This window comes from Ceratotherium simum, unplaced genomic scaffold (assembly GCF_057802395.1).
Source record: "Ceratotherium simum simum isolate JZ-2026a unplaced genomic scaffold, ASM5780239v1 HiC_scaffold_43, whole genome shotgun sequence".
Taxonomy (NCBI): Eukaryota; Metazoa; Chordata; class Mammalia; order Perissodactyla; family Rhinocerotidae; genus Ceratotherium; species Ceratotherium simum.
Window position 1 is genome coordinate 5,511,355 of NW_028261259.1, and position 24,632 is coordinate 5,535,986.

Genomic DNA, 24,632 nt, shown 5'->3' on the forward strand with positions numbered 1-24,632 from the left:
CTAGATACTTGCCTGGGAATTGTGTTGTTCCCCTCTGCCCTTAGCAGATCCTGGGGAAACCAATGATTAACCCCAAGGATGCCTCAACTTCCACATCTGTGAAAAAGGCAAACAACAGCTAATGTTACCACCCAGCAAACTCTTAAATTGTGCTTGCAAGAGGGGCCACAAGGGCGAATGTCTCCCAAAAGCTGATGAAATGATGGCACTTTGGCTGGAGAAGGCAGAGGTCAGCAGGCAAACTGGAAAGTTTCTGGGATGTCAAACCAGTTCCCATAAGCACTTTAGAGAAGCACCTGACCTTGGACTAGGTAGGAGGCTATAGAAAGACCCACAGGCATGCAGGTGGGAGGAGGAATCAAGCAACAGAGGGAGGTAGTGGGGAAGAGGCGCGAGTCCAGCTTCAATTTTGGACAGAAGCAGTTGCACGATGCAGGCCCGCGGCTGCCCATGCAGCTGCCACACCCTCCTAACTCCCTGGTCCCTCTCATCCCGTCACATCCCTCCGGGACTCAGTCCAGTTGGAGCGGGTGCAGGGCCAGAGTCCTGATTCAATGGGGGTTTGGCCCTCGGCCAAGCTCACATTGCCCTGTTCCTCCCCCCAGGGCTAGGCACAGCCCCGTGCCCAGAGCATCCTGGGAGTTCTAGTCCTGCAGCTTTACGGGCTGCCAGCTGGGAGTGGTTAAGAGAGAAAAGCTCCCAGCATACACAGCTCGTGGCCCCGAATCGTGCCTTGTCTCTCGGACCCTGGGCCCCACGCCTCTGATTCTCCATCCAACCCTCTTTTCTATACCACGCCCATTCTCCATGCCCTGCCCACCTCCCGGAATATGCGCAGTGTGGTTGGGCTGCATCCCTTGAGGCTGTTACTCAGGTAGGAGTGGGGTTCACCAGCATGGCTATTGCTGAGGTTGCTTGCAGCCCTGGTGGAAGCTCCCTGGCCAGTATTTGAAATGTAAATTCAATATCTAAAATGGAAATACCAGGTGCCTGGGATCCTGGAATTCGCCTTTTCAAGGCCACCTGTCCTACCATCCCCTCATCCCTTCAGGCTGCCATGATCCTCCCTCTGGACCCGTCGTCAGGGTTGCTGCAGAGATCCTCCCTTTGGACCCAATCTGCTAGAACGGCCCATACCTTGGTCAGGAGTCTTAGAAGGACTGTCCTGAGCCATGTCATAAAAAGGAGAAAATATCACATTGGACAGCCCCAATTCCTGCATTATACAGTCAGGAAACTCAGGTGCACTGGTAAGTGACCCCTAAGCCACTTCAGGGGACCACACACATGCCCCTTCTCCCACGCTGCACACAGGCTGGTTCACTGGACTTCCTTATCCCTGTGTGGACATCTTGGCCTCATTAACATAGGCAACAACACCGAAACTTCCCTTTGGTCCTTCCCACAGTGTTAGGCAAGTTTGTGCAGGAAGGTAATATACAATTTCTGCTCTACAATAGGGCTGGCTCCCTGGGAACTAGTTTTAATATCCCTGTTTAGATATACCCTCAGAATCACAAAATAATTTGTTGCTGTGGAGGGTTATGGTGATAATTCTCTGAAGTCGCTTTTCCATTTAGCTTTTCTGATTGATTCCAAATACTACAGCACCACATGCTTCTCAGACTGGTGGATGCACAGCTCCACTTCTTTGCAGGGAGGACTCACAACAGCAGAATATCCATAGCCTGACTTTCTGGAGCATCAGTATTACTACAAGATTTGGAAGAAGCAAAATTAGGTCATTTCCAAGGTAAGGAATTAAAAACTTAACACTAAGATGAGGTGAGAAAGTCATATGCCATTAATAATTGTCAGTAATCTCTGCCTGAAATGTCAGACTTTCTCTGAGAAAGAACTCTGAGACCTTATTTCCCATTGTTTTAAATAGGAAAAATTAGAAGGCATAGCAAATCTATCGAAAAACTCTACCAATTTCCTAAGTCACAATATGGCACCTAGACATAAGTTACGAACATCATGTACTCCTCATTTTGTTCCTCATTCAACCCAGTCCCACAGGTCTTGAGTGCATGCTGGGAACACGGCACTGTGCTAGGTGTCGAGGCCTTGGTGAGCATCGTGGTGGGGGTGGACCTTGCTGGATAAAGATGACATCATAAAAACTCAAATCAATGCCACTTGCAAAACTGAGGCAAAAATGGAAAGACCCAGGAGCCATGCAAGGATGAGGGCATTAATAGACAATTGGAAGTATTAAAATCCATCTAATGGTGTCATGAGTGAATGTGTTCCACTTTAAAACAAAACACTGCTGTTATTCTGAGATATTAAGTTAGTATCTTTTTGCAAATATGCAGGATTTAAAATGTTTATTGATGAATAACATGCGTACAGAAATATATGGAGAAGTCATCCACGTAAATCTCAAAGAATTATTACAAAGTGAACATACTTCTGTGACCTAGAACTGGCACCAGCTTTACTCAGGCCCCGACAATCCCTTTCTCCCTATTTCTTCCCCAAAGGTAACTGATATCTTACCAGCGAACACTGTATATCGAGTTTGTCTCCTTATACAAGTGTTTTATTACAGAACAATTTAAACAATATACAAAATAAGCAAAATAGCATAGTAGGCCCATCACCCAGCTTCAACAACTACTAATCATCTGCCATTTTTGTTTCATCTGCACTCTATCCCATTCCCACCTCACTTTATTCTTCTTTTAAGCCTTTGTGCGTGTGTGGTGAGTAAGGTTTATGCACACTGAAAGGCACAAATCTCAACCGTACAGTTTTGGCAGATAAACATGCTCATATAACTTTCATCCCTTTAAGAATAGGATAATTTCCATCACCCCCAGAAAACTCCTTCCTGTTCCTTCCCAGGCAATATTTTCCTTTCCCCAATGCAACCCCTGTTCTGGGTTTTTCAGCATAGGTTCATCGTGGCTGAAATCATCCCATGTGTGTTTTTTTCTGTCCAGCTTGCCTCCCTGAGCACGAGGTTGATGAGTCTCTCTCAGCATGTGTGTGTCAGCGTTTGCTCCTTGGCACGGCTGAGGGCGTTCTGCTCTGTGGATGCACCGCAGTGGGCTCATCTTCCTCCTGGGGACGTGCAGGTCATCTCCTGTGAACTGTCTTGTACAAACGTTTTTTGGTATGCTGTTTAATTCCTTTATTAGCATTTAAGTGACACACCTTTGCATTTTTACTGGTTGATCCAGATTACAATATGCATCTTTAATATATCACAGCCTACCTAGACTCAATAGTTCACCAGTTTAATCAATGTAAAATATGGAAGACTTGCTACAGAATAGTTCCATCTACCTCTGTCTGTCCTTTGTGCTATTGTTGTCATAAATTTTACATCTACCCATGTTATAAATCCCACAATACAGTGTTATAATTTTTGCTTTAAATAGTCATAGGTATTTTAAAGAAATAAGAGAAATAAGTTAAGTGTTTGGAAGGAAATGCTTTGAGACTCTGCAATTGTACTGTTTCTTCTTTAAGTTTCCTCCACAATTTTTGCATTCATCAGTCACTCTTTCCAACAGTAATTATTACTGTAGCGTTCTAATGGCGATTTTCAATTTCATGCTGTCTAGCGCATTTATTATTTGGAATTCTGTGAGGAAGATTCCCCACCCTCCCTCTCCCTTCCTTCTTCCTTTCTTTCTCTCTTTCTCTCATTCTTTTTTTCCCTTTTTTCTTTCTTCCTTCCCTTCCTTTCTTATTTAATCTTTTTTATATCAGTATAGCCTCGTGGATATTTATTTTATTCTCTGGGTAATAATCCAATGCTACCATTATTTATTTTGTTGCTCACAGTTTTCCAGCTTGATTCATTGAGAAGTCTTTTAGACTGATTCATTTTGACACGTCCCATCATTTTCTGTGTGTGTGTGTTTTTTTTTAAAGCACTTTCCTACTTTCTGGCACTGCAAGATGATCCAGGCTCATTATGTATTTTCTATCTCCAACCCTAGAATTAGCCATTTCTCCAAGAAAACCTGGTTCCTTTTATTGGAGAATGATATTTAGTAAACAAGATCTGGGAGCTAGATGTGCTCATTAATATTAGAGTGTCACTGCTTCTAGTCCCTCTTAGCAGAGCTTGGAAATGTATGTATGAATATAAACTCAAGTATACGCATCTGTCTATCGATCTATCTATCTTTTTTGATAGATATATTAAAAGAGACATGTATTCATACTGATACTTCCAACTCCAAGCCAACACCACAGGGTTTATTCTAGCATTATTCTTTTGTTTATTTGTAACTTCTTTCACCAACAGTGAGAAACTTAACTCCAGTTAGCTACAATATGTTTACTGTGTCAAATAGTTTCAGGATTGCTAAACCATACCCTTATGAAAACAAATTTACCACCTAGAGTACAGTGTTTGTGTCCAGTACTTTAGTTTTACAGTATCCCGTCAAAACACTGTCTTCCAAAGTAACTTAGGTCAGGATCTTTCATCCCCACTCCTTCTGTATGGTTATGTCACGTGATTGTAATACAGTGAGATTCATTTGTCACCGCATTCCATCTGGGTTCCCCAGCATCCTGATTGATTTTTAAAATTTGCAGAGCAAAATTCACTCTTTGCTGTGTACAGTTCTATGGGTTTTGACTTTATGGTCATGCATCCATGTCCACAGTACCATACAGAGCTGTGTTTTTCACCCACAAAGTTCTCTCATGTTATCCCTTTGTATTCAACCCCTTCCCCTACTCCATCCCTTGGCAACCACTGATCATTTTCCATCCCTTTAATTTTCCCTTTTCTAGAAAGTCATATAAATGGAATCATATTCTATACAGCCTTTGAATATGGTTTCCTTCACTTAGGGAAATGCAGCCAAGATTCATCCACGTTGTTATGTGAATCAAGAGTTTATCCTGGGGCCGGCCCGTGGTTTAGCAGTTGAGTGTGTGTGCTCCCCTACTGGTGACCCAGGTTCAGATCCATGGTGTGCACTGACACATCGCTTCTCAGGCCATGCTGAGGTCGTGTTCCACATACATCAACTAGAAGGGTGTGCAAATATGACATACAATTATCTACTGGGGCTTTGGGGGGAAAAAGGAGGAGGATTGACAATGGATGTTAACTCAGGGCTTATCTTCCTCACAAAAAAAAAAAGAGTTTATCCTTTTTATTGCCAAGTAGTATTATAATGTACCAATGCAACACAGTTTCTTTCTCCATTCACCTGATGAAGGACATTTAGTTTATTTCCAGCTTTTGGCAATTATGAATAAAATGGCTATAAAGATTCCCACAAAGATTTTTGTTTAAACATTAGTTTTCTTTTTTCTTCAGTAAATACCTAAGAGTGGGATATCTGAGTCATATAATAAGTGTATGTTTAGCTTTATAAGAACTTGCTCAACTGTTTTCTGAATGCAACTATCATGTTGCATTCCCAGTTCTAATTGCTCCTAGTCCTCACCAGCACGTGGTATTTGCAATTTTATTTTTTATTTCAGCCATCTAATAGGCGTGCAGTATCTTATTGTGGCTTCTACTTCCTTTTTGAAAGTGAGTTCTGCTAAAGATAGAATTTTGTGTTGACTTTTGGGTTTTCTTTCTGCACTTGAATGATGCCATTTTGTTATTGAGTTGTCTCTTTTGTTTTTGATAGTATATCATCCACATTATTTCTCCCTGTATGTGATGTCTTCCACTGTATGTGTGTATTTCCCTGACTGCTTTCAAGATTTTCTTTTTATCTTTGGATTTTAGTAGCTTGACTATCATGTACCCTAGTATGCTTTTCTTTTATATTTTATTTTGTGGGTTTGCTGACTTTCTGGCATCTAAAATTTTAGATTTTCCACCAAATTTTGGAAGTTTTATGCTATTACTTATTGATTTGCCTTTCTGCCTCATTTCATTTTTCTGTCTCTCTCCTCTCTGCTTGGGACTCAATCATCTCACAGGTCATAAGGCTCGCTTCATTTTTCTTCAAAATTTTTACATTCTTTTCTTCAGACTGGATAGTTTCTATTGCTGTATCTTCATGGTTTTTCTACTATTTCTAATCTACTGGTAAACTCAAAAGTATTTTTTTATTTCATCTTCCTATTTGGTTCTTTTGTGTAATTTCCACTTCTCTGCTGATTTCCCACATCTGTTCATTCATTATGGGAATATTTTTCTTTACCACTATGATCATCTTTATAATAACTGCTTTTGTATTCTTGAGTGCTAATTACAACACATTGGGGAGAGTTTCTACTGCCTGCTTTTGGTCACATATGGATTACATTTTCCTATTTCTTCAAATCTCATGCTTCTTTTAAATTGTGTACTAGAAATCATGAAATATAAGTATGGAGGCTCCGGATTCTATTGTATTCCTTGGAAGAGTTTTGTTATTTTTCTACAAGGGAATCAACTTGGCTAGACTGAAATTCCAATCCTATCTCATTTACAGTGGGCATAGCTGAAATCCTAGTTTACTTCTTTGATCTTCCAACTGCTGTTTTTACACTAGGCCTTCTGGGGCCTACCCTGCAAGTGTGTTGTTCAAAGATCTGCCAATTTGGAGTGTGTGGGGGAGAGACTTACATATATATTTTGCGATTTTCCTCTTTGTGTCTCCCTCCCTTCCAGAATTTCTCCCCTAACTTTCCAGCTACTCTGCCAGCCCCAAAATACATCCTCTAACATTACAAGTAAGACTGTAGTTTTTCCCCTGTCTAGGCCATGTACAGATTTTGGAATGCTTTGAGCCAAAAGACTCAAGCTTGCAAATATCTCCTGGTGCAATTCCCATCATTTAAGAGAAGATTTCCTCTCAGTTCTGCTTGCTTTTGGAAGTGATTTATACATACACACAAATACACATTTACTATATGTGTATTACATATAGCCACACGAGTCTGTATAAATATATATAATATTTTGTGCAGATTTTACCATTGTTATCTGTAAGAGTGTTAGTTCAACAGGCTACTCCACCATTAGTAGAAGCCAGACCTCGGTTTTATTTCTTTCTTGGATTTTATATAAATGGAATTATAAAATATATAGCCTTTTGAATATAATTTCTTTTATGCAGCATTATGGTTGTGATATTCATCCATGCTATTACATGTAGCTAGTGTTTGTTCATTTGTTGAAAATAATTTTTTAATGGTCATAAAATATGCATAACATAAAATTTTAACCATTTTTAAGTGTACAGTTCAGTGACATTCGATACATTCACATAATTGTGTAACCATAACCTCCAACCATCCACAGAACTATTTTCACCTTGCACTGAAACTCTGTGCCCATTAAGCAACAACTCCCTGTTATCTCTCCCTCTTGCCCCTGGGAACCACCATTCTCCTTTGTATTGCTATAAATTTGACTACTCTAAGTACCTTATATGAGTGGACTCATACAGTATTTTTCCTTTTGTGACTGGCTTTATTTCACTTAGGATAAATTCCTCAAGATTCATCCATGTCATAGCATGTGTCATAATTCCTTCCTTTTTAAGGGTGAAGAGTATTCCACTATGTGTAGACACCACATTTTTTTGTCAGTTCGTTCTGTGATGGACACCTGGCTTGATTCCAGCTTCTGGCTATTTTGAATAATGCTGTTAAGAACATGGGTGTACATATATGTCTTTATACCTCTGCGTTAAGTTCTTTTGGATGTATACCAATAAATGGTGTTCTCAGATTCACTTTTTCACATGTAGGAGGGTTCCCCACACATCCAACAAACAATTCTTGGAATGCCAGCTGGTTGCCATATAATTCAACTCAATTTGATGTTGACAACCCAGAAATACATCAGATTCCACAGGTTGATGGCTCCGTCCTGTAAGTCTGCACACCCACCCAACCTCACCTCAACTGAAGAGGCCAGTTACAAGCCCAGGCTGTTACCTATACTTCTGACTTACTGCCTAAAAACCAAAGGTTCCCATAACCTTCTCCTTGGGTTTGATTAATTTGCTAAAGTGGCTCACAAAACTCAGAGAAACATTTACTAGATCACCAGTTTATTATAAAAGGATATAATTCAAGAACAGCTTGTTGGAAGTGGTGCATAGGGAAAGGTGTGGAGATGGTACACAGAGCTTTCATGCCATCTCCAGGTGGACCACTCTCTGAGCAGTCCTTGTCATTGCCAACCTGGAAGCTCTCTGAACCGCCTTCTCTTGGGATTTTTATGGAGGCTCTCTCACATAGGCATGATCAATTATTAACTCAGTTTCCAGCCCCTCTCCTCTCTCTGGAGGATAAGGGTAGGGCTAAAAATTCCAAGCTTCTAATCAGGGTTTGGTCTTTCTGGTGACCAGCCCCCATTCAGGAGGCATCCAGGAGCCCACCCAGAGTTGCCTCAACAAAACAAAAGATTCTCTTAGTGTTCTTATCACTGGGGAAATTACAAAGGTTTTAGGAGCTCTGTGCCAAGAACTGGATGCAGAGGCCGATAAATATGTTTTTTATTATTTCAGAACCCATAAGTGGAATTTCTAGATCATATAGTAATTCTATTTTTAATTTTTGAAGGAACTGCCATACTGTTTTCCACAGTTTTATATTCTCACCATCAGAGCACAAGGGTTCCAATTTCTCAACATCCTTGCCAACACTTGTTATGTTCTGATTTTGTGATAGTAACTATCCTAATGGGTGTGAAAAGGTAGCTCATTGTGCTTTTATTTCACATTTTCCTGATCCTTAGTGATGTTGAGCATCTTTTCTTGTGTTTCCTGTTCATTTTATATCTTCTTTGGAGAAATGTCTATTCAAGTATTTTGTGCATTTTTAAATTGAGGTTTTTTTATTGTTGAGTTGTAGAAGTTCTTTATTTATTCTAGATATTAATCCCTTATCTTATTTGTGATTTGCAAATATTTTCAACCATTCCATGGTTTGCCTTTTTACTCTGTTGATAGTATCTTGTGATACAGAAAACTTTTTCATTTTGATGAAGTCCAATTTGTTATTTTTTTTGTTACTTATGTCTTTGGTGTCATATTAAAGAAATCATTGTTACAATGGCATTTGGACCCAATGACACACAACTTTTACCATGTGTTTTCTTCTAAGGATTTTATAGCTTCAACTCTAACATTTATATCTTTGATTCATTTTGAGTTAATTTTTGTATATGGTGTAAAGTAAGGATCCAACCTCATTCTTTTGCATGTGGATATCCAGTTTTCCCAACAACATTTGTTGAAAAACTGATCTTTTCTCCAATGAATGGTCTTTGTACCTTTGTCAAAAATCATTGGACCATATATGCAAAGTTTTATTTCTGGGGTCTCTGTGCTATTTCATTAGTATAGTGTGAGTATTTATGCCAATACCACACTCTTTTGATTACTTTATAGTAAGTTTTGAAATCAGGAAGTGTGAGTTCTCTAACTTTGTTCTTCTTTTTCTGGATTGTTTTGGCTATTCAGTGTCCCTTGAGAGTCCATATGAATTTTAGGATAGATTTTTCTAACTTTGCCACACCATCACTGGAATTTTTACCTCTTTGAGTATGTTGATTCTTAAGTATTTTACTCTATTTGATGCTATTGTAAATAAAAATGTAAAGTTTTTAAATTTCTTTTTTAGATTACTTATTATTAATGTATACAAGAACAACTAGTTTTTGCATGCTGATTTTGTGTCCCACTACTCTGCAGAATTTTCTATTTCTAACAAATTTTTGGTGGAATTTTTAGGGCTTTCAACATATAAGATACTGTTTGTAAGCAAATATAATATTACCTCTTCCTTTCCAATTTGGATGTTATTTCTTTCTTTTTCTTGCCTTCTTGCCTTGGCTAGAACTTCTAATACCATGTTGAATAGAAGTGGTGAAAATGGGCCTTCTTGCCTTGTTCCTGATCTTAGAGAAAAAGCTTTCCTTCCTTCACCCTTGAATATGTTGTTCTCTGTGGATTTCTATATATGGCTTTTATTATGTTGAAGTAGCTTCTTTTTACTCTGAGGGGTTTTTTAGTGTTTTTAGCATGAAAGCATGTTTAGTTTTGTCAAACGCCTTGTCTGCATCCGTTGAGATGATCATGTGTTTTTTTCCTTCATTCTGTTAATGTGGTTTATTACATTGATTCATTTTCATATATTGAAACATTCTTGTATTCCAGGAATAAATCCCACATAAAAATGCTGTGTAATCCTTTTAATATGCTGATGAATTTAGTTTATTACTAGTTTATGGAGGATTTTTATATCAATATTCATCTAAGCTTTTGACCTATAGTTTTCTTTTCTCTTAGTGTCTTTGGCTTTGATATCAGGGTAGTGCTAAGCCCATAGGATGACTTTAGAGGTATTCTCTCCTCTTCAACTTTTTGAAATAGTTTGAAAAGAATTGGTGTTAGTTAATTGAAAAAAAAAGTCTTTGGCCCAGGAATAAATTCAGCATAAAATAAATACAAATAAATATTTTTTAAAAATATGAAAAAGTTTTCTTACTAAAAGAAATTAAAAATTAAGCAAGTACATCACTTATCACTTTATTTCTAAAAAGTTTTTAACCTACTAGTAAGCATGAACAAATTGTTAGAATTAAAATGACTGAAGTGTTAATTTTCTTCATTGCAAATTTTTTGAGAGAAGCATATGATGTCATCATGTATGACATCTTTTATGAAAAAATGATCATTTTTTGTAGTATTTGAGAATATTATGAATTTTCCCAGTGGCCTCTGACAATACTCTGATATGCAAAGTTATCTTTTCAACATGTATGTCTCATCATCATCCTTACCAAATTAACAAACTCAGGTACTAATTAATCAACTACTTTTCATATGATTCAGGTTCTCCACCATCAACTTCCCTAACCATCAGGATATTCTACAACTTCTGCAAGATTAACAATTGTACCTTATATTGTATTCATCTCATGTGGTTTAAAACATCCAAAAATCATTGATAAACTGACCCTACCCACACTAAAGCATTGTGAATTATAAAAGGTGGTCTCTGTTAAGTGAGGAGGGATTTCAGATTGAACTTAATTTTATAAGTGGTCAATTTATTACATTGTATTGTTCTGTTATGTATTTCACTTCTTTTCTAAAAAAATGATAGCTGAGGACACTTAGATAAAAATTTGAGAAATTAAGGAACTATTACACACTTTAAGCTTCAAATGTTTTCAAGCATAAGATACAATAAGAACTAAAACTACGAAATGGCACAGGAAATAGAGATAAGAGGATGAAATTGCAAAACTGAATCTGTAATAATATCTCAATGGCTAATGTTGTGGTGCCACGAAGGTGGTGAAGTCAAAGAATTCGTAAAGATGATAATAAACACACTACAAAGAAAAAAGATTGAAATTTTCATAGAGAGAATTTTTACAGTGATATGACAGATAGAGAACAGGGAAGAGAAGTTGGAGTGAGAGACTATCTGCTTCTTAAATTATTTCCACTGTTGAGAACAAAACTCCAATTTGCTGAAATCTTTATTCCACTCTATGACCCTATCTTTACCTGCAAAATCTCAGCATTGAATTGATGTCACAGTCCAGCTTTTCCATCCCTGGGGAACAGAGCAATTTATCTCATCTGAAACCTCAATTGCTCAGGCTGTGAAACAAGGCCGGCCATCCATTCTCACAGAGGAGCCAACTAGAGGTAGGATTTTTGGTTCTGAATTCAGCTAAACATCTTCAAAGAACTGTATCTGGCCTTCCTTATCCAGGGCTATCAGTGAAGTGCTGGCTGGCTTTCAGAGAAGAGCAATTCACAATCAGTGGAGATATTTTCTGTTGAGCTCTATAGAGAAGGCTGTGGGGCTTGTCAGTAAGAGTTGATTTCTATGCGGGTTATATTTTTTAATTTTATTCAGAGATTTACAAAGAAATTTACATGGTAAGTATTATTATCAACATAAAACGTTGTCTAGTCTCTGGTCATTAAAGCAAAATATTCCTCTCAGGGTCCACCCATGGACAAAGCCCAGATTTAATCTCCAAGAGTCAGCCAGGTACTCTGTGGTCCATGGGAAGCCCTCAAGTTTGCAGCCTGTTTCCTTGTGTGCTGTGATGGTGTTTAATCTTCCATCTCTTCCTGGTACAACTAGACAGATGCCTATCAAATCATCAAGGGAGTTGACATTCGAGAAATGTACTTTTCATTATCTTTAGACTTCTACACTTTTCAAAAAGACTCTCAGCATGTCCAGTGATTGTGCAGCAGTTTAACCAACACTAAGGCTCTCACTATTAAAAGTTAAAACAAATAAATTTTGAAAAGGAAAAAGTGATCTTTGCAATTTTGTACAGAATCTATATAATGGGTGCATCCTTATAAATGGAGGTGATGGTGTTCAGGGCAAGCTAACCCAGGAGGCACCACTCTGGTATGCAGATTATTTTGAGCTGAAGACAATAAGAACTCAGAGAACTCAGGAAGAATATTTGAGTTTCCCTTCCCAAACTGCCTAAAGAATTTAAAACAAAAGATCTGTTTCAGGAAGGAGTTATTATCATGATGGCTGTAAAGATAATGTAGGATAGAGGTTACAACAGGAAAGGCACCAAGCCCATTTTATCAAAAACTCTATCTCTCCCTGACCACATTATCTATACATGACCCTGAAAAGAGTTGTCAGGCAAACATTTGCATTTCTATCTCTATATGAGTTGTCTTCTTGCCCTCTGAGGTCCCAGACCGCTACCCATCCCCAACATCTTCCCCGTCTTTAGCTACAATACTTAAGCGGGCAGCTTAGACAGAGGGACGAGTTGCTCATTTCTGAGTTTCTCCCATGTATACATGTTATTAAACTTGGTTTTATTTTCTCCTGCTAACCTGGCTTGTTAATTATTTGGCCAGCCATAAGAACCTTAAGAAAAGGGCAGAGGCAGATACTCTCTCTCCCGCAACAGTTTTTGTGCCCAACGTAGGGCTACACTGGCTGGCAAGTTGCATTCTCTGGCTGGAAGAACTGTCTTCTCCCTGGATTACTGCAGATGATGAGATACGGGAACGCCTGATGAATGCTGGCAAAATGTAAGACTTCTTACCACGTCAGCCTCCCAGAATCTCTACTTGTGGAATCCGGTGGAAGGAAGTGGTGAGAATTTTTTTCTCTTTCTAAATTTAGATTGGCGGGAGAAAATATTTGGGAAACTAGTTTCTTGTGCTTTTAGTGACTCTGGTAAATTTGGTAGAGTACTCTTGGTTTTGATCTTGATCCTTTTTCTCCCCTGAGATAGTCTCTGTTTTTCTCTTTTGTCTTTGTCTTTTGTATAGTGTGTCATAAGAAGGAAATACCATAGGGTAGGACGCAGGCATAGGCCCTATGAGCCTACTGTCCGGGCCGGCCCCACAGACTGGTGAGATTGCGGGTCTCACCAGACTGGCGTCTATTTAGACAAACTTTGCTGTGGGTTAATAGGCACATGAAGTGAAGGCCATTGCCAAGGGAATCTTGGAAGCCAAAAAGGCTGCAAATTTGGTGGGCACGGGTCGAGCAGTTAAGAACCATTAGGGCGCTCGCCACTTTCAGGAGACTCCCGTGACTGGATAAGTTGGGTCACGGAACGGAGTAGATGACACAGGTCCCCCGCCAACTGCAAGAAAATGTCCATGCAACGACGAGGTACTCTGTAAAGCACACAGTCTCCAACCCCGTGGCACCTCCCTCTCTAGGTATTATTCTGACTCCAAGAGACCTAAGGCGTGGCTAAAGCTGTCATTGTGCACATAAGAAAAAAACTGGGTGAGGTTTTTCCTTCTGTCTTGTTCTGTGTCCTGAGACAACTTGGATTTGTGCCAAGTGAGAATATTCTCCTTGGTCTCCACTATACGGAAGGTGCATTTACTGGGGTGCCCCTTGGTAGCCAGTCGAGTGGACTGGGGTTCTGAACTGTCTCTTTGTCCAGCTGTGCCAAGCTCTCAGGGGAGTTTGTCATAAAGGGCCCAGTTCATAAGGGATTTTGTCGTCTTAACCTTCACTGCTTGTTAGTGCTGGAAAAATCCCATTCCAGTATCGCCTGCCCGGTGTCACAGATTAGCGGGTTTGTGACTGGAGGCATCCCACACTATTGTGGGAGACCGGAGACACGGTTTTAACTACACCATCCTTACCGCCTGTGCAACGAAGGTCTTTACTTTCTCTGAATATATTTGATATTTAATTCTGTGGAACATGGGGGCTACATCATCTGCGCCACCATGGCCGCCTCTTGCGTCCATGATAAAGATTTATTCTAAGCGTGGAAATTTACCTCTGGGTCTTTCCTTAAAAAGTCTTATTGGATCTAGTCACTATTGGAATAAATATACAAATGAAGATCCTACTTGTCAATGACCAGACGACGGATTCTTTGAATTGGGAAAACTTCTAAATTGGGGGAAAAAAATATGTTTTGAGAGCTCTCACACAATTGTTTAATTGGTACCTAAAAAAGAGCCAGAAAAAGGAAGGGAAAAATTTAAATAGCCTTAAGACCTTGACTCAGGTTACAATTGAATTGAGAACATGTAAAAGTGTAAGTGTTGATAAGATTATAAAGGTTGGAATGTTTGAGCTAATTTTATATAAAGAGGTTACATCAACTTTGCCTGAGTATATTTTAAAATGTCTGACTGGGAATTCTTCCCTTGTCCAAAATCAGAAGACCAAGACCTATTAATAAAAATCTTAATGATAACTATGTTTAAAGGTATAAGAGGTGATGAAATTTACATGAACTTTTGTACAAAAAACTGATGTTATTTCTATTACAGAACTGGTTAACAAAAATAGTAATTTAAATGATGGCTAATTTTATCTAATGTCTTATGAAGTCTTATAGACAATCTAAATAATTATTGGGAACAACTAAATAGTTGTGAAAAAGATGAATGTTGGGTGAACTTTAAATAATAATTATGTGTTATGGTGGTTACAGCTTCCAAACTCTTTTTGGTGACATAAAACTTTAGAGTTTTGCTAAATTTTTTGATAAAAATTCACTGAGTATCATCATTTCCAAATAAGATAAGATATTAGACATTGATTGGTAAACTTACGGTTGTCTACTTTTGGCTTTTCATTACAGGAAAACTAAAAGGTGTTTTGGGTCTATTGGTAAACGTGTGTCTTATTAAAAGATTGTACTATAAAGTAACATATTTCTAGAAGTTATGAAGTCTTTATAAATTTTCCAAGCCACAAGATCCTAGTGTAAAAGAAAGTTTATAATGGTTTACTTTGTTTTTACTTACAAATTGGGGTTTCTAAGAGTTAAAATTTCTAATTAGTATATGTGATTGAAGCTACTAAATATTAAGAAAATTATGTCTGTGTACAAGGAAAGTAAGATGTATAAAGAAGGAACAAAGAATGGAAATATTTTATTTGATTGATTAAGAAAGATAAATTTGTCTTCAAGTAGTAGGAGGGAAAAGAAAGACACGGGACAAATTCTGAATGTAAAAAGAAAGTTATAGGTTTGTGGAAGAGGAATTCTGGAAAAGGTGTTTTTGTATGGTCAAGTTGGCTCAGATTGAAATGAATTTAATTAAGTAAATGAGTTTTAATATCAATAGGAAGCAGGTCCAAAATTATAATTTGGTCTTATTTCTCTTAAAAGGATAATTTTCTTGAACTTGATAAAGAGGTTATAAAAGATTTTTCGTTACCTTTCGGTAAGTCTACCTAAAAGACAGAAAAAAAAAACTGTTAAAATAATTTCCTGTGTTCAAAAGACTGAGGTCTCCCTATTAAGGTTTTTGGACTGTCAATGCTCTCTATGCTTTAACGTTTTATATTTTTGACAAGCTCCCCAAAATTCATATAAATAAAGTCATTTTTTTTACTTTTTTTCTTTGATAATTTTCAAAGGGCCCTGGAACTTCTCAAAGAAATTTGCTCTCTTCCTATAAGGGAAAAGATACTAAATTTATTAGGCTTATTCAGTATGTTATATTACATGGAAAGCATTGTCAGACAAGTGATGATAAGTCTGCTTAGGTGCTGTTATGTGGGCAAATGTTATTGACATAGGTGTTATAAAATTGTATAACATTACTGAAATTCTGATCTGTCCTTATTATCAGTCATAATTCTGGTTATTATTATTTTAAAGTGTTGTATGTCACAAAATTAACCAAATTTCTCTGTCAATTGCCATTTTGAGGTCTTGTTGTTTACAGGCTTATTTCTTTGCTCTAATGCTTTTGCAAAATGTTTCCACTTCAGAAAAAATCATGGAAAGTACTCTGACATTTACAATGGAGTACAGGTTTCTGACAAACTTTCTGATCATAAAACTGAACTTAGTAAGAAATTACAGAAATCTGATGGAAAGACTGATAACTTCATGAAGCTGCTAACAGAAAGATTGGGATCAAGAATGGATTACACAGGACTGAATGATCTGATAAGGATAATTATAATTTTTATGATTTTTCATTTGATGTATTGCTGAATTTTTAATGTTTTGTTTTTTTAGATTTAAGGAAAACTTTTTCTCTTTTCTCCTGAGCTAGCTATGACTTATAACAATTTGGTAAATGATATTTTTGTAAGTAAAATTGAAGTATTTTTCTTTCTCTTTCTATCTGATCCCTCGAATTTGGAAACTCTTAGTAAGTGAGTATTGTTTTCATGGCAATATAGTTAGTTGCATAAGTTCAATAAGAATCTGTTCTCCTTATAACAGGACACAATTGGAAACACTGGTTATATTACCAAGGTTTTGACTGGAATATCATATTTGCGATATAACCATACAGCTTTTGAGGAATGAAGATTGGACTTTATGGAATAAAGCCACGTGGAAATATCGGCCTGATACCTTATGTTCCAAGCAGCACTTACCAGGATAAGTAAAGAATGTCACTTATCTGGAAAGCACAAGGAACCTCAAACTATTTTGGGGGAACCTCGGAAGAGAGGAATTCACCCAAATCTGTAGGTATTACAGTCAAATTCTGATAACAAAATCCTTGGCTGGGCTTTCCTGGCCTCGAGAGGCCTTTAAAGTTCAATCTGAGATTGCTTATAAAAAGTTCCAGCAAATCAGATTTAAAAGAGCCTATGTGATCATTTGCTATTCTTGCTGTACTTATGTAAATAATTGTGCCAACTCTATTGGAACTAGACTTTTTTGCAAACTACTTAGTTTTGTCTATCTTTGATAAAAATGAGGGTGATTTTAGAAAGAAAAATTATATTTCAGTAAAAACTATAGTGTACATTTGCGCATATTAGATCCTAGTTTTGTTAATTGTCTTTTAAGGTTGTTGTTTTATATTGTTGACTTTACTGGATCCTGATTTCTTCTAGTCTCCTAAAATATCTGGCTACAGATGTCCAAACTAACGTTTTTCATTTTTTCCATCATTTTCATTTGGAATCACTGAAAACTGAACCTGCCCTTTGTCCTGAAGCCTTACAAACTGAAGCTGATGGACCTGATATAAACTTAAGAGATTACCCGATGACATCATCAGAGACATTTTAAACTGCAAAAGATGCTTTGACGCTGACATCTAAAAATCTTATCTGGCTGTCCTCTAAACTCAGAAACTGCTTTACAACTTGCTCCAACCATTAACCTTGTTTTTCTTTTGTTTACATAGAAATGTTTCCATTAAATACTTGATTTCTTGCCTCCACAATATAGGTGTAACCTTGAGAGCCCACCTGCATCACCACCTTCTAAAATGTACGTAATTGAACTATCTATTATCAGAACTAAGAAATGTGCTCAGTGAGATGAAACAATCTACCAACTCAGCTTCTGGACTATGAAACTTGTTTAATTTTCAAAAGGACTGTGAAACTTCTAGGGAAGTTTCAGAGGAGGGAACTGATGGTGCTCAGGGCAAGTTACCCCAGGAGGCACCACTCTGGTATGCAGATTATTTCAATCTGAAGACAATAAGGACTCAGAGAACTCAGGAAGAATATTTGAGTTTCCCCTCCCAAACTGCCTAAAGAATGTAAAACAAAAGATCTGTTTCAGGAAGGAGGTATTATCATGATGGCTGTAAAGATAATGTAGGATAGAGGTTACAACAGGAAAGGCACCAAGCCCCTTTTATCAAAAACTCTATCTCTCCCTGACCACATTATCTATAGATGACCCTGAGAGGAGTTGTCAGGCAAACATTTGCATTTCTATCTCCATGTGAGTGGCCTCTTGCTCTCTGAGGTCCCAGACCTCTACCCACCCCCAACACATTCCTCGCCTTTAACTGCAATACTTAAGTAGGCTGCTTAGACAGAGGGATGAGTTTTTCATTTCTGAGTTTCTCCCATGTATACCTGTTATTAAACTTGGTTTTATTTTCTCCTGCTAACCTGTCTTGTTAATTATTTGGCCAGCCATGAGAACCTTAAGGGAAAGGGCAGAGGGAGATTCTCCCTCTTCCCCCAACAACAAGATTATCTGATTCCCAGAAAAAGAAAACATTACTATAACATTAAGGCTACAACTGTCAAAATGAAGCCAAGATACACTCAAGTCAAGCTTTTGCTCAAAAGTTAATTGGCTCCTCTTTGAAACTTTATCATGTTTATTATGTAAGCATAATATAGAGCCTAGAATATAGAAAGTGCTTATTGGTAAGTTAACATTGTGATCATTTATTTTGTAAATGTTAGTATGAGAGATGTAATTTATTTTCTAGTATATTCAGATTTTCAAGTTCTGCTAAACCTAAAGCCACATTACTGACAAGTGGGATACCTCTAGCCATCTGAAAAATATGAATCCTAAACAGAAGCATATACATTCTCTATTCATCAGGTTCTAAGTTCTAAAACATTCTAAGGTTTTGGAACAAATCAATGGCATTCCAAATTTACAGTAAGGCTGTATGTGCCACACAGGATCCTGCAGGAAGAGAAATCCAGATTTTAAATAGAGGAGATTATGCACAAAAATAAAGTAGGTTTTCAAGTCTGAAAGGGGATTTCAAGAAGGAAGAGACTCTCAGAACATGTGGGAAGTGGTAAATAACTGACCACGGGCTCTCTAAAGGAGAACATCTTGTGGACAAAAGAGCTTCACACCAGAGAGCTAAAATGGCATCTTGGGAATCCTTCCGATGAAACAGATGCTGAACTACTATTTCCTGAAACTTAAAATGCACCTTGAGCAGGCCCCGTGGCTTATCGGTTAAGTGTGCATGCTCCGCTACCTGCGGCCCGGGTTCGGATCCCGGGTGCACACCGACCCACCGCTTCTCTGGCCATGCTGAGGCCGCATCCCACATACAGCAACTAGAAGGATGTGCAACTATGACAAACAACTATCTACTGGGGCTTTGGGGGAAAATAAAAGGAGGAGGATTGACAGTGGATGTTAGCTCAGAGCTGGTCTTTCACAGCAAAATGAGGGGGATTAGCATGGATGTTAGCTCAAGGCTGATCTTCCTCACAAAAAAAATAAAAATAAAATGTATCGGAGAGGGAGTCAAGATGGCGGCGTAGGCAGACTCTGAACTCACCTCCTCCCGTGGACACAGCCAATTTACAACTACTCGTGGAAAAATTACCCCTGAGACAGAGCTGAAAACTGGATAAGAGGAACTCCTGCAACAACGGACAATCCTAACTGGGGTGGAAGAGGCAGAGACTCCCTTCCGGAGAGGAAAAACCCCGCCTTCACAAGCCGCCAGCTTCACGGCCGCCGGGAGCAGCTCACAGGTACGCAGCCTCCCTGAGGCGGGGCCCTGAGCCGGAGCGCCCCCGCTGTGGGCATTGTGTGGACCCAGCACAATCGACACCAGCGCATAATATCTGACTTTGCTGCTACTAAAGCATTGGGTAGCATCCCCAGAAAACCCGGCTCACAAAGAAACTAAAACTGGCTCTTAAAGGGCCCAAGCACAAACTCACCTGCTCCAGAAAGCATCCTAAAATCACCAGAAAGAAAGGTGCACACTGCTTTGGTGACAAGAGACTCACCTAATAGGCCCTGAGTGCATCTCGGTGAGGGGTGAGACCTCTCCAGGGACTGGGACATTGGCGGCGGCCATTGTTGTGGCCTGGTGTGAGCCTGCTGACACAGACGCCATTGGAGTTTTCCCTGAGACCTGCTAGCCCAGGGTCTGCTCCACCCGCTAGAGCACCGATTTAATCCAGCTCAGCCAGGGCAGGCAGCCCACCCTAGAGACTGGCCCCACCTAACAACAAACCCTCAGGCAACGTGTGGGCCTGCATAGATTGGTGACTGGATTTTCTGCAGCCTGGCAACTGAGCTGACTTGAGCGGGGCAGGGTGTGCACAAGGAGCGGGTGGAGAGTGTGGGGTGGTGGCGGAGTGTGTGGGGCTCCCGCCGTGGAGAGACTGGGTCCGCTTGGGGAGGTCGGGCGCTCACACGGGCAGGACTGTGTTGACTGTGTGTGTGGACCTGTGGGCGGCAGGGCTTGTCAGCTGCAGAAGACTTGTGCTTCTCAAAGACCCACATAGGAGGTTTGCCCCACCTTCCAAAGCCTGAAACAATTGGGTGCTCCTGTGCCTAAGGCCAGCCCCACCCAGCTGCAATCCTCAGAGAGCTGACAAGAGACCTAATAGGCTAGAGGTTTACAGCAATTCTAAGGCCCTGAGCCTAACAACCTGCCACGCTGGGGGCCTACTCACTTAAAAGAAATACTGCAACACAGATGTGGTATTAGAACTTGCAGCCAACTGTGCTGGGGCTCCTCACACCTGATAAAGAGACTGAAGGGCCCACAACAACTACAAGCAGCTGAGCATTACAACAGCTGGCCAGGAGCATAACTCAGCCTCCCTGGGCGCCTATAGGGAGAGCTAACAGGCCACAATAGAAGCACACACGTAGCCCACATAGGGGCCACCCCTGGAACATTGAGAACTGAGGGAAGCACACTGGAAGCCTCCTAAGCCATCACTTACATAAGGTCACCTATCCAAGAGCAGGAGATGTAGCTGACCTACCTAATACATAGACACAAGCACAGGGAAAGAGGCAAAATGAGGAGGCAAAAGAATACATTCCAAGTAAGGGAACAGGACAAAACCCCAGAAAAGGAACTAAGTGAAACAGAAATGAGCAACCTACCCGACAGAGAGTTCAAACTAAGAGTGTTAAGGATGCTAACTGATCTGGGGAGAAGAATAGATGAACTCAGTGAGAATGTCAACAAAGAAATGGAAGATATAAAAAGAACCAATCAGAAATGAAGAATACAATACTGGAAATGAAAAATTCATTAGAGGGACTCAAAAGCAGAGTAGAGGATACAGAAGAACGGATCTGTGAGCTGGAAGAAAGACTAGAAGAAATTACCCAAGGTGAACAGGTAAAAGAGAAAAGAATTAAAAAGAGTGAGGACAGTCTAAGGGACCTCTGGGACAACATCAAGCGCACTAACATCCGTGCTATAGGTGTCCCGGAAGGAGAAGAGCGAGACAAGGGGGCAGAGAATCTATTTCAAGAAATAATAGATGAAAACTTCCCTAACCTAAGGAAGGAAACAGACATCCAGGTACAGGAGGCACAGAGAGCCCCAAACAAGATAAACCCAAAGAGGCCCACACCAAGACACATCATAATCAAAATGTCCAGAATTAAAGATAAAGAGAGAATCCTAAAAGCCGCAAGAGAATGTCAAGTTACATACAAAGGAAACCCCATAAGGCTATCAGCTGACTTCTCAGCAGAAACCTTACAGGCTAGAAGAGAATGGCACGATATATTTAAAGTGCTAAAAGGAAAAAACTTACAGCCAAGAATACTCTACCCAGCAAGGTTATCGTTCAAAATGGAAGGAGAGATCAAAAATTTCCCAGACAAGCAAAAATTAAAGGAGTTTGTCACCAAGAAACCAGTGTTACAAGAAATGTTAAGGGGACTGATTTAAGGGGAAAAGAGAAGACCACAAATAGGAAAAATTATCTATTTCCACGATTAGAACGTAATGGATACAAATGCACAAAAAAGAAGTTGGATATGATATCAAAAACAAAAGGAGGGAGGAGGGTAGTTAAAGAGTACAGCTTTCAGACAGAGGTCAAACTAAAGTGACCATCAATTCTGTATAGAAGAAGTAAGGAACAGAGAAGGACTACTAAAACACTGAGGGAAAAAAAAAAAAGTTAAAAAATGGCAGTAAGTACATACTTATCAATAGCTACTTTAAACGTCAATGGACTAAATGCTCCAATTAAAAGGCATAGGGTGGCTGACTGGATAAAAAAACAAGACCCATATATATGCTGCATACAAGAGACACACTTCAGACCTAAAGACACTCACAAACTGAAAGTGAAGGGATGGAAAAAGATACTCCACGCAAATGGCAATGAAAAGAAAGCAGGGGTAGCAGTACTCATATCAGACAAAATAGACTTTAAAACAAAAACTGTAAAACGAGACAAAGAAGGGCATTACATAATGATCAAGGGAACAATCCAACAAGAGGATATAACACTTGTAAATATCTACGCACTCCAATGTAGGTGCACCTAAATATATAAAGCAATTATTAACAGACATAAAAACAGAAATAGACAGTAACACAATAATAGTAGGGGACTTTAACACTCCACTTACACCAACGGATAGATCATCCAAACAGAAGATCAATAAGGAAACATTGGCCTTAAACGACACACTAGAACAGATGGACCTAGTAGATATATACAGAGCATTCCATCCAAAAACCGAAGAATACACGTTCTTTTCAAATGCACATGGAACATTCTCCAGGATTGATCACATATTAGGCCACAAAACAAGTCTCCATAAATTTAAGAAGATTGAAATAATACCAACCATCTTTACTGACCACAACGGTATGAAACTAGAAATCAACTATAGGAAGAAATTCAGAAAAGCCACAAATACATGGAGATTAAACAAAATGCTACTGAACAACGATTGGGTTAACGAAGAAATCAAAGAAGAAATCAAAAAATACCTGGAGACAAATGAAAATGAAAATACGACATGCCAGAATTTATGGGATACAGCAAAAGCGGTTCTAAGAGGGAAGTTTATAGCTATACAGGCCTATCTCAACAAACAAGAAAAATCTCAAATAAACAATCTAACAATGCACCTAAAGGAACTGGAAAAAGAAGAACAAACAAAGCCCAAAATCAGTAGAAGAAGGGAAATAATAAAAATCAGAGCAGAAATAAATGAAATAGAGACCAAAAACAATAGAAAAAATTAATAAAACCAAGAGCTGGTTCTTTGAAAAGATAAACAAAATTGACAAACCTTTAGCTAGACTCACCAAGAAAAAAAGAGAGAAGGCACAAATAAGTAAAATCAGAAATGAAAGAGGAGAGGTTACAACAGACACCTCAGAAATACAAAAGATTATAAGAGAATACTATGAAAAACTATATGCCAACCAATTCGACAATCTGGAAGAAATGGATAAATTCTTAGAATCATACAACCTTCCAAAACTGGATCAAGAAGAAGTAGAGAATTTGAATAGACCAATCACCAGTAAGGAGATCGAAACAGTAATCAAAAACCTCCCAAAAATAAAAGTCCAGGACCAGATGGCTTCCCTGGTGAATTCTACCAAACATTCAAAGAAGAGTTAATACCTATCCTTCTCAAACTCTTCCAAACAATTGAGGAGGGGGAAGCTCCTAACTCATTCTACGAAGCTGACATTACCCTGATACCAAAACCAGACAAGGACAACACAAAAAAGAAAATTACAGGCCAATATCACTGATGAACATCGATGCGAAAATCCTCAACAAAATACTAGCAAATCGCATACAACAATACGTTAAAAGATTATACACCATGATCAAGTGGGATTTATTCCAGGGATGCAGGGATGGTTTAACATTCGCAAATCAATCAACGTAATACACCACATTAATAAAATGAAGAATAAAAATCACATGATCATCTCCATAGATGCAGAGAAAGCATTTGACAAGATACAGCATCCATTTATGATAAAAACTCTGAATAAAATGGGTATAGAAGGAAAGTACCTCAACATAATAAAGACCATATATGAGAAACCCACAGCTAATATCATCCTCAATGGTGAAAAACTGAAAGCTATCCCTCTAAGAACAGGAACCAGACAAGGGTGCCCACTGTCACCACTCCTATTTAACATAGTATTGGAAGTCCTAGCCAGAGCAACCAGGCAAGAGAAAGAAATAAAAGGGATCCAAATTGGAAAGGAAGAAGTGAAACTGTCACTATTTGCAGATGACATGATTTTATATATAGAAAACCCTAAAGAATCCACCAGAAAACTTTTAGAAGTAATAAACGACTATGGTAAAGTTGCAGGATACAAAATCAACATACAAAAATCAGTTGCATTTCTGTACACTAACAACGAAGTAGCAGAAAGAGAAATTAAGAATACCATCCCATTTACAATTGCAACAAAAAGAATAAAATACCTAGGAATAAACTTAACCAAAGAGGTGAAAGATCTGTACACCGAAAACTATAAAACATTTCTGAAAGAAATTGAAGAGGACACAAAGAAATGGAAAGATATTCCGTGCTCTTGGATTGGAAGAATTAACATAGTTAAGATGTCCATACTTCCTAAAGCCATCTATAGATTCAATGCAATCCCTATCAAAGTTCCAACAACATTTTTCACAGAAATAGAACAAAGAATCCTAAAATTTATATGGAACAACAAAAGACCCCGAATAGCTAAAGGAATCCTGAGAAAAAGAACAAA

The 24,632-nt window shown here is 38.7% G+C and overlaps 1 protein-coding gene across 3 annotated transcripts in view; it reads right to left on the reverse strand.

Moving 5' to 3' along the window:
- The window catches only part of LOC147911468 (uncharacterized), a 102,579-nt gene extending 82,535 nt beyond the window's left edge, over positions 1 to 20,044 (reverse strand). For all 3 annotated transcript variants that reach the window (XR_015551042.1, XM_087428106.1, XM_087428107.1), the window contains exon 1: positions 19,885 to 20,044. Coding sequence is in view for 2 of the 3 variants with exons in the window: in XM_087428106.1 (XP_087284232.1) it covers positions 19,885 to 19,994 (110 nt within the window). In the remaining variant the exon portion in view is untranslated. The remainder of the gene's footprint in view (positions 1 to 19,884) is intronic.
- Between the last annotated feature and the right edge of the window lie 4,588 nt (positions 20,045 to 24,632).